Source organism: Doryrhamphus excisus, linkage group LG18 (assembly GCF_037039965.1).
Source record: "Doryrhamphus excisus strain RoL-2023G ecotype Guam linkage group LG18, RoL_Dexc_Guam_v1.1, whole genome shotgun sequence".
NCBI lineage: Eukaryota > Metazoa > Chordata > Actinopteri > Syngnathiformes > Syngnathidae > Doryrhamphus > Doryrhamphus excisus.
In genome coordinates this window covers 15769194-15778574 of record NC_136374.1, presented here as the reverse complement: position 1 = coordinate 15778574, position 9381 = coordinate 15769194, and the positions used below count along the sequence as shown (strand labels likewise).

General features: G+C 43.4%; 2 protein-coding genes across 3 annotated transcripts; one reads left to right on the top strand and one right to left on the bottom strand.

Moving 5' to 3' along the window:
• Positions 1 to 830: 830 nt before the first annotated feature.
• ctsz (cathepsin Z) lies at positions 831 to 2862 on the top strand. Its single transcript, XM_058055888.2, has 6 exons — positions 831 to 1002; positions 1083 to 1246; positions 1612 to 1791; positions 1869 to 2019; positions 2112 to 2274; positions 2362 to 2862. Exons 1-6 carry the CDS (start codon positions 878 to 880, stop codon positions 2488 to 2490), a joined length of 912 nt encoding a protein of 303 aa, XP_057911871.2. The 5' UTR covers positions 831 to 877; the 3' UTR covers positions 2491 to 2862.
• nelfcd (negative elongation factor complex member C/D) lies at positions 2663 to 9075 on the bottom strand. Of its 2 annotated transcripts, none has more exons than XM_058055871.2 (15): positions 8839 to 9075; positions 8348 to 8460; positions 8116 to 8225; positions 7910 to 8019; positions 7569 to 7676; positions 7333 to 7485; positions 7112 to 7242; positions 6072 to 6237; positions 5861 to 5995; positions 5642 to 5781; positions 4225 to 4339; positions 4063 to 4158; positions 3827 to 3967; positions 3183 to 3312; positions 2663 to 3096 (listed from the first exon to the last, which is right to left on the bottom strand). In XM_058055871.2, the coding sequence occupies exons 1-15, from the start codon at positions 8893 to 8895 to the stop codon at positions 3062 to 3064; spliced, it is 1740 nt and encodes a 579-aa protein (XP_057911854.1). In that variant the 5' UTR covers positions 8896 to 9075; the 3' UTR covers positions 2663 to 3061. The 2 variants fall into 2 exon arrangements, with proteins under 2 accessions (XP_057911854.1, XP_057911855.1); XM_058055872.2 differs by lacking the exon at positions 8839 to 9075 and adding an exon at positions 8531 to 8654.
• Positions 9076 to 9381: the final 306 nt, after the last annotated feature.

The following is a 9381-nucleotide window of genomic DNA, read 5'->3' as shown; positions in this document are numbered from 1 at the left end:
TATGTGGATTCATCAGTATTAGAGAAGGGCTTGTCACTATTATTCTCATTTTGTATTTTGCAAAAATGCTAGTCAAAGATCCTCTATATTAGTGGTTCTCAATTGGTTTGGCTGTGGGACCCACCATCACCTCTCAGTGACAATAGGTGACCCAAATTCCAGCAATCTATGAAGTATATCTTTGATTTTAATGTACTGTTTTAAACAGCTTCGGTGCTGAGAGGCTGTTTATTCATGGAGAGAACAATCATTAGACCTGAGAACCAACAATCAGTTCATGAATGTCATTTCTATTTCAATAAATGAGCTAAACTAATGACCTGATCATCCGAGTCGCTAGATGGCGCTGTAATGGCGGAGCTGCTGTGTGCACTGCCGGGACTTGAATCAGGTGACCATAACGTGACGGGGAAGTCGGTGTGATTTGAGCAAGGACTGTAGAGTTACAACCAGGATACGATGCAAACGCAAATGAATGATCAGAGTATAGTACAGTCCGCCATGATGGTGAGCAAGGGGGTGAGCGGGGTACAGTATTCACTCGATCTAAACCGAGTAGAAAATAAAGTTATACACTGTGCGTACACTTAAAGTGGATGAATGTTATTGACTTAACACAACGAATATATGTCTATAGATGTGTGTGCGTGTAAAACGTGCTCAGTAAGTTCATAAATATAAAAAAATCTGATATTTAACTGGAAGTATTTACACATTGCAACATTTATTTCAGTAATGGCATTGTTATTACATTTTCTGCTCACTATCATGGCGAACGAACCCGAGCCGAAAGCGGAGGTCCTATTTTGACTCTAAAGTCCCTGGTTTTGAGACAAGGCAGCAAAGTTGACTAGCAAAGTAGCGTGACCGGTAACCGATGGCAGGGACAGCTTTTATTGTTTTCTTACCATTTCTACTGTCTCTTGTGTCCGCAGGGCTGTATTTTAACAAACACCAGCCGTGTTATGTTAAAACAATCAGGAAAAACGGCTTCGGAGTTCGGTAAGTCAGGCGTTCTATTGGAATTGAGGAAGCATATGACCTGATTTATAAACTGTCTATTAATGTGTATATTTTTTCAGCACGTCACCTCGTCCTCACGAATATTTAAATATTTCCGAGCTACCGAAATCATGGGACTGGAGGAATGTTAACGGTATCAACTATGTCAGCACCACCCGCAATCAGCACATTCCACAGTACTGTGGCTCTTGTTGGGCCCACGGCAGCACCAGCGCTTTAGCAGGTACTTTTACCCGTTTAATAAATGTGTTTTCTCGTCTTATTTTTAAAGTCATTTGTACCCAATACTGCTTGGAAGAGACACGTAGATCACTCAACTTCCTGTACCCTGACCTGTTATTCTTTCCATAAGCTCATTCTGACTGGATCTACAGCGCCCCTTCTGGTTCTAGTGGTGCACTGCAGACAGTCTTCCCTCAATTGTAAAGACAATTATTGCTGAAATAAAAAATCTGGTGTTTATTTGATTTGCAATCCAGGCTCACAGTTCACAGTTGGGCTTACTAAAATCACTTAACTCCAGCATCAAGGAAAGACTTTGGCCTCCATTGTGGGACCTCTTGAGATGTATTTTTACCCTTTGTCCAGATCGCATCAATATAAAGCGCAAAGGGTCGTGGCCGTCTGCATACCTCTCAGTGCAGCACGTGCTCGACTGCGGCCAAGCGGGTACTTGCCACGGTGGGGATCACGGTGGCGTTTGGGAGTACGCCAACCAACACGGCATACCGGACGAGACCTGCAATAACTACCAAGCTAAAGACCAGAGTGAGTGTCCTCCTTTCCGTTTGCAAGTCACAAACCCCGGCTCGTCACTCGCTCACGTTTGGCGTCCTCTTGTGAAGAGTGTAAGCCCTTCAACCAGTGTGGCACCTGCACCACCTTTGGCGAGTGCAATGTCGTCAACAACTACACTCTGTGGAAGGTGGATGATTACGGCATGATCAGCGGGAGGGAGAAGATGATGGCAGAGATCTACGCCAGAGGACCGATCAGGTTTGTGACATTTGATAACTACACAAATGAGTCCTGTACAATGTCAGCATGGGCGTGTATTTGCAGAGACGAGAGTGAGCTATTTGTTTTAGTTGCGGAATCATGGCCACAGACAAGCTAGACGCGTACGCGGGAGGTCTGTACTCCGAGTACCAGGTGAATCCCTACGTTAACCACATCGTGTCAGTCGCGGGATGGGGAGTGGAGGATGGTGTGGAGTACTGGATTGTACGCAACTCGTGGGGAGAGCCTTGGGTAAGTGGAAACAAACCTGCTGATTACCTGCTGAGGTGGAGAGTAGTATTACATTCTAGATGGCTGAGTGAGCTGTGTTGTGGTCAGGGTGAGAAGGGATGGCTCAGGATCGTGACCAGCGCCTACAAGGGAGGAAGCGGAAGTTCATACAACCTGGCACTGGAGGTGGACTGTGCATATGGAGACCCGATAGTTCCTAAGGACTATCTAGTCTAGTGAATCATTGGCGTCATTTTTAAAATGTTAATTGAGAAGGGAATGTCATTTTTTTTTTGTTGAAATATTATAGTCACTTTTAAAATGTCAGTGTCAATGTGGATGCAATTACCTTCTGGAATCAATCGATTGTCTCAGAGACGCGAAAGCCTATTAACAGTCTGACACAGAATTGAAAATATAAACAGACTTCAATCACAACAAAATGTTTACAAACAAACAGAAATAAACATATTAAGAAAGGCATGCCGTTACCTGTTTTAAAGGCTCTATGATTGCTACAGATTCAAGTGTGCCTTACACTAAAAAGATGATCTTTTCACACAATGTACACATGAGGACAACAACGTGTCAATAAAGTCTTCAAAGCGATTTTTTTTCCTTCTTCTGCATCGCTCGCTATGCTGATAGAGAAACACAATTGAGAAGGTGCGCTGCATCTTCGGTGCCTTCACTGTCCTACCAGATCGATAAAGTTGGGAGTTAACAGCGCTAAGATCGCACGTTGCATCATCAAAACTGGTCCGTCCAGCCCAAGGTTCAACATCTTCATGGTGCCGCGTCAGCACCATCAGTTAATCATGATGAAATTTGACTTGCAATGAGCTGAGACGGAACACAGAAAAAACAGAAATAAACGAGTTATGTTGACGTACACGTGTGTTGCGTTTATGATTATTGAAAAGTCTTACATATAAACTCGGCCACGGGGTCGTGTTCTCCTTCTGTGCGGATTGTTCCTGCAATGCTGTCGTTCTCCAGGATGGGCAGGAAGAGCTGAACAAAGTCGGATGTGTACGGAGGTGCGATCACGTCAAGGACCTTCACAAAAAAAAAAAAAAAAAAAGAAAAAACAGCCACAGTTGGGACATTTTTACCGGGGTCCCGACTACTTTTTCCAGGTAAAATTAAACCTTAAACATTTCAAGTATTCAAGTTATACTGTAGGGGCGGCACGGCGGGCGAGTGGTTAGCGCGCAGACCTCACAGCTAGGAGGACGAGGGTTCGATTCCACCCTCGGCCATCTCTGTGTGGAGTTAGCATGTTCTCCCCATGCATGCGTGGGTTTTTTCCGGGTACTCCGGTTTCCTCCCACATTCCAAAAACATGCTAGGTTAATTAGTGACTCCAAATTGTCCATAGGTATGAATGTGAGTGTGAATGGTTGTTTGTCTATATGTGCCCTGTGATTGGTTGGCCACCAGACCAGGGTATACCCCGCCTCTCGCCCAAAGACCGCTGGGATAGGCTCCACCACCCCCCGCGAAAATGAATGAATGAATGAAGTTATACTGTAGTAAATAACACAGTGACTTTCCGCGTTTAAGCCGTTACCTCAGTGACGAAATATCGAATGAGAGAGATATCCGTGTTGAGCTTCTCCAGACACTTGCGAATGTAGCCAACAACGGGCAAGACGTAACCACGACTCAGCAGGTGAACCATTCGGTCCAGGAGCGTCTTCTTCAGCTCCATCTGAGAGGGAAATTGTAAAAGTTGAAAAAGTTGTCATTACTGTGGAATCGTGACGCGAGTTCACGCTACATAAAAAAAAAAAAGAAAACACACACCTGCTCCATGACGTCGAGCTGCGAGTGTTCCGTCTCAAAAAGCTTGATGAGCAGTTGGAGCACCTGAGGATGCAGCAGCTGGTGACACGTGCAAATCTGTCAGGAGAGGAGTTCCATCTTTAGTCGCCGTCAGGAATACGGGGTCGAGTAATTGTATTGTACCTCATCCAGGAGAGCTAAATGGACCGGGGTGTGATCGGTCTGCAGCTGAAAGTACCGTGGCTCTGACACGGTCCAGTCCACCCACTTCAAAACCCCCATGGCAACCACTGGGAACCTGAGATCAAACACATTTGATCATCATCTTGCAAAAGAGGAATTCTGTCTAATTTCCAGTCCTATAGACCAGTGTTTTTCAACCTTTTTTGAGCAACGGCACGTTTTTTTTTTTACATTGGAAAAATCTTGTGGCACACCACTAACCAAAAATGTTACAAAATGTCACCATGACCTCACACGTGAATCAATAAGTCTATCTGAGGAACAAGGTGTTGCCACACGGACCAATATTACATGCCGGTCTTTACACCACAGACAGTAGTCACATTTTTACATGACGAGTTTTCTCTTTCCCAATGACCTTTCCGGGAAACAATGGTATCCATGGAAAGGAATATTCCAATCTCTTGTCTACATGCACCGTGAAAATCAAACAGAATAGTCAATGGGGCATGTGCGGTAAAACGTAAACATCAACATCACGTGATACCGGCTTTTTTTTCCACTTTTTTCTTTCACTTGTTGGAATAACTCAGTATTGTCAGTTTTTCATCAAAAACAAACTTTGCTTAGCAGTCCAATGCCGATTGCTCGTCTCCATTTTTAAAACTGAAGACCATGGAGCTGCGTGGTTACGTCATATATGAGCATGCGCTGAAAGAACGCAGGAAAAGATCACATTCAATCTTGCTAATATTTTATAATTAAACTCGGGACATGTTTTATATAGATATATATTTTTAATTTTTTAATAAAACTGGACTTGTGAATGGCGTATAGAAGGGTTTAGATTCTGTTCCACAGATGGCGCTAATGCACACAAAAGCTGCTTGCCAACCGCCAATAAACAACAGAAGAAGAAAAACACCACGAAGAAGAACGCACCCTGACCAATTTCCGTTTGAGCGGATACAAGATACCTGAATTGGATTGGGGAAAGGAATATTCCATCCCTGTTCAATTCTTTCCATTTGAGTAAATAAACCAAATGCAATTGGAATATTTGGGTCCATATATTCATGGCTATTGACATAATATTTGCAAATGATGATTAATCAATGTTAACTATGAAAAAGTGATATTGGATAATTCCTCACGGCACACCTGACGGTTTCTCAAGGTACACTAGTGTGCCGCGGCACAGTGGTTGAAAATCACTGCTATATACCTCTGATAGAACCTTAAAAGACTGAAAATTTGAAGGTGGACTCAAACCCCACACCCCCCAATTTTGTACGAGTGCTGTTCACACAGAACAGATACCCAGGAAAAAGGGTGTAAACTTCCAGGTTTTATAGGGAGTGTGAAAGGGCGTCGCTTTGTGTTTTACATTTATGCATATAAACGCGTCCCCACTCACCGTATGCACTGGTACAGAGTGCCCAGCTCAGCCACAAGCTCCGTGGCACCTTTGCTGTCATTGCAGCAAAGGTTGTGCACCGTCTCTATGGCCTTGGAGGTGGACTTCAGCTCGTCTTTGTTGATGTTGACTCGCTTGTTCTACGATCACAACAGAAAGACCAGTTAAGCCGTTAGCTTGGCTATATATTTAAAATCAGAAACTTGGATCATCGTGAACCTTTTTCCAGGTCTCAACCACACTGGCAGCGTAGGCCAGGATGTGGATGTACTTGTGCTTGTGGTCTTGGTTGATCTTTGAGCCCGGCTTAAATAGTGACTGCATGAAGAGGTCCAGAAAGGCAGGCACTCTGATCTGTTCAAGTACAAAATGCAATTACAGAACCTTAACGCACGTATGCAGTGGCTGTAAACATGATTAGCGTCCTCACCAGCTCCACGGGAGGCGGGTCCATGCTGCTGAACATCTTAAAGAGCACCGTGATATCAGCGGGATTCAGGGCTCCTTTGGATAACATGGCGCCTAGAGCCTGGCAGGCACGAGGGTACGCTGCCGCTGTGCCGAGTGCCAGGGTTATCTGACTGGCGTCATGGCCCCTGTCGCCACACAAAACACTAAATAAATGCGGTTCTCTCATTGTCTCAAAGGAGATCCAATACTAGATCTGCACGTAAAAGGTCCCGCATTTACTCACTAGACCCAGTATTATAAAGGCGCATGGTTCAAGTGCTGAAAAACCGGAGTCTGAAGTGTCGAATGCAGGAGCAAACTTGCTCAACATGAACTCAAAAGTATACTCTATACTTTTATACGTTTTTTTTTTTAAAATAAATATAGAAAAAGTTTAGCATAAATGAATCTTTGGTGTAATCATGCCGCACTCACAATAGTCTCTCAGCAGCCGGGTTAGTGCCGTTAGCGCTTATTTGCTGTTCACTCCTGCTATGCAGCCTTTCCTCCTCCGTATCTCTGCGGGGATCTCCGATTGCTCGGTATAGCGAAGGGGTGCTCAAAGCTAACAACTGCTCCAGAATGTAAACAATGGGGCAAGCGGCAAGCTACAAACCCAACAAGACCTCTAACATATGTAGCTGCACACTTTCTTAAGGGGTCAGTATAGCACAAAAATAAACAATAAAGTAATAAATAAAACACTTTTAAAAACTAAAAACCCAGCAGAAGATATGGAGCTGCCATAACTTGCTTGCACTCATGCAACATGAGGCCTCCGCATCAAATCCAATCTAAATCGATATAAACGGTGTGTTTTTTTTTATTTATATTGTGTCTAAAAAGAAATATCGATATATGGACCAGTCCAGGGTGTACCCCGCCTCTCGCCCAAAGCTAGCTGAGATAGGCTCCTGCATACCCTGCGACCTTTGTGAGAATAAGCAGCATAGAAAATGGATGGATATCGATATATCGCCCAGCCCTAGATCAGACACAGGCAGTACAGTACAACAGTACCTCTTGTGGGCCGACTTCTGCACCTCCTGACCAATCCGGCGCACAGCAGAGCCACCTTGTTCCTCCTGGGCGAGGATGGACATCATAGCCTGAGCAAAGAGGTAGGTGTGCTCGCCATGACACACCATTTTCTAAAAAGGATGGAGACATGAAAACAAGATTTGTAAATGCACAACACATAAGTAAACTAATGTATTTTTTTTTTAAAGAATGGACCTCACAGCAAATTCTGGCAGGTTCTTCTCCAGGTTCTCCTCCCCTCCATCCAGTAACGTGGCCAAAGATGTCCTCAACACCCGAGAGAAAACCTCTAACTGCTGACACGCTGTGGACACACTGGTGATCTCACCCTGGTAGCCTGCATCTGAAATCAGCTACACACACACACACACTTATATTGACGTGTGTTCCTGCTAAATTGTCATTTTTCATTCACTGTTGAAACTGCTGAGTCTACCTTCACTGTAAAGTTGAGCATCAGGCAGTCGGGATGCGCCTCGGCCAGCTTGTAGAACAGGTCTCGCCATGTCGTGTGTGCAATCATCTGCTCCAACCAAGCAGGGGTCTAAAAAAATGACAAGTTCCTTGTCATACTATGGACATTGAAAGTAAATACAGAATTTCCAAAGAATTAACTGAATTAGAAAACAGAAAGAAAACATGGAAGAACAAAAACCATGGAGAGTTTGAAGCCATTTTGGCCTTGCACAGTTTTAATATTTCTTTTTCAGAGTTGTTAATTATGTATTTAAACTAGTTGTATTTCAAGTTATATTATTATCAGCTTCTAAATCTCACCTCTCCCTCTACAGTGAAAATAGAATCTGCTTTCTGGGGGTCAAAGTGTTTTATCAAGAGACTCTTGAGGTGATTTTCAACTCGTTCTTGGACCTGCGCGGGCTCTACACCTGTAAAACACGTGATAATTCAAACCGATTAGGACAGCATCAAAGAAGCAAAAAAAAAAAAAAGCATGATGAAGATACGTGGAGCTGAGTACCGACCCATCTGGATGAGCCACTCGGCCAGCAGGTTAACAGTCTGAGCCACAGCGGAGTAGTTTTCAGACAGAAGCTGGATGACGTGTTCTGGAGAACCACCTGCCTGGAAATACCTGAAATGGGAATGAGGGGAGTTTAGCCTTATATATCTATATGTCAAAGAAAACCACAAAATTACAACACATTTAATATTTCATGGCAGGAACAATTGAATAAAAAGGAAGATGGAACAAACATTTTGAGGGTGTTGAAGATGGCAGGCTCCATGATGTAATCCCTGCTGGAGAATTTCTGTAGACAATCCTCTTGGATTTTTCCATAATTTTCCCCGTCAACATAGGTATCTTCCTGCAAAAAAATACACGACATGAGTATGACATTTTTGATATTAAGTACTGTCAGTAATTTATATTCTTACAAAGAAAAAGTATACAAACACGCCGGTATAAAGAGACTGAGGCTATGACCGTAAATAAAAATACGCTAATTGTCCCATACTAAGATAATAATGCCACAATATCACGTCGTTACACAAAAAAACGTGTGTTTTTACACAACTATGAAACGACAAATCTGTTTAAAAGCCAATAGTGGCGAGGGGGTTTAGACTAATCCCATCGGTTATATTGATATTAGCATGTAGCCGCCAACAAACTTTAGCAGCACCAAATAAAAACGTTAGCACCATTCAGTCATGCTAACTAGCCAAACAGCAACAAGTCTTACCGCGTTACCGTCAGTTCCTTCCCAGTCGCCGGCACCGCTATAATACTCCTCGTCCATGTCGACGGGAATGGAATACAACTTAAGTATATTAACCCGTAATTTATTTCTTCGCTGCTTATGTGACTTAAAATGCTAAGAGAAGCTAGCCAGGTGGCTAACAACAACAGCCGGAAAATGGCGAGGCGGTTGAGACCGAAGCCACGCCCTCGTGGGTTAAGTATTCCCTGAGTTCGTCTCCGTCAGGCACACCTCACCAAACAGAGCTTTCTTAATGCAGTCATATACGAAAAAATGTATGGATTCATCCATCAATTTTCTATGCCGCTTTATCCTTATCAGTTTTAATCAAAGTAAACCATCAAAGACATTTAAAACGCACAGCTGTTACGGATGTGAAATTAGTTTGGTCCCACAATTTGCATTCCACAACCTTTCAGGCATGCACTGTTACTCCCACATGCTGTCAGTTAAATTATAAAACAGATAAAAATGGATCTCACTCATGCACTATTTTAATGTTTTCAGTATCTAATACTGCAAATG

What these genes read in the sequence shown, in the direction of transcription:
- nelfcd (XM_058055871.2), bottom strand. Translation starts at nt 8,895, where the DNA reads ATGGACGAGGAGTATTATAGCGGTGCCGGCGACTGGGAAGGAACTGAC. An exon ending in CAGAAGTCGGCCCACAAGAG is followed by an intron (nt 6,238 to 7,111) that starts GTACTGTTGTAC and finishes GTGTGGCGACAG; the next exon opens with GGGCCATGACGCCAGTCAGA. An exon ending in CCCCGTGGCCGAGTTTATAT is followed by an intron (nt 3,097 to 3,182) that starts GTAAGACTTTTC and finishes GTTCCGTCTCAG; the next exon opens with CTCATTGCAAGTCAAATTTC.
- ctsz (XM_058055888.2), top strand. Translation starts at nt 878, where the DNA reads ATGGCAGGGACAGCTTTTATTGTTTTCTTACCATTTCTACTGTCTCTT. An exon ending in CAGCACCAGCGCTTTAGCAG is followed by an intron (nt 1,247 to 1,611) that starts GTACTTTTACCC and finishes CCCTTTGTCCAG; the next exon opens with ATCGCATCAATATAAAGCGC. An exon ending in ACTCGTGGGGAGAGCCTTGG is followed by an intron (nt 2,275 to 2,361) that starts GTAAGTGGAAAC and finishes TGTTGTGGTCAG; the next exon opens with GGTGAGAAGGGATGGCTCAG.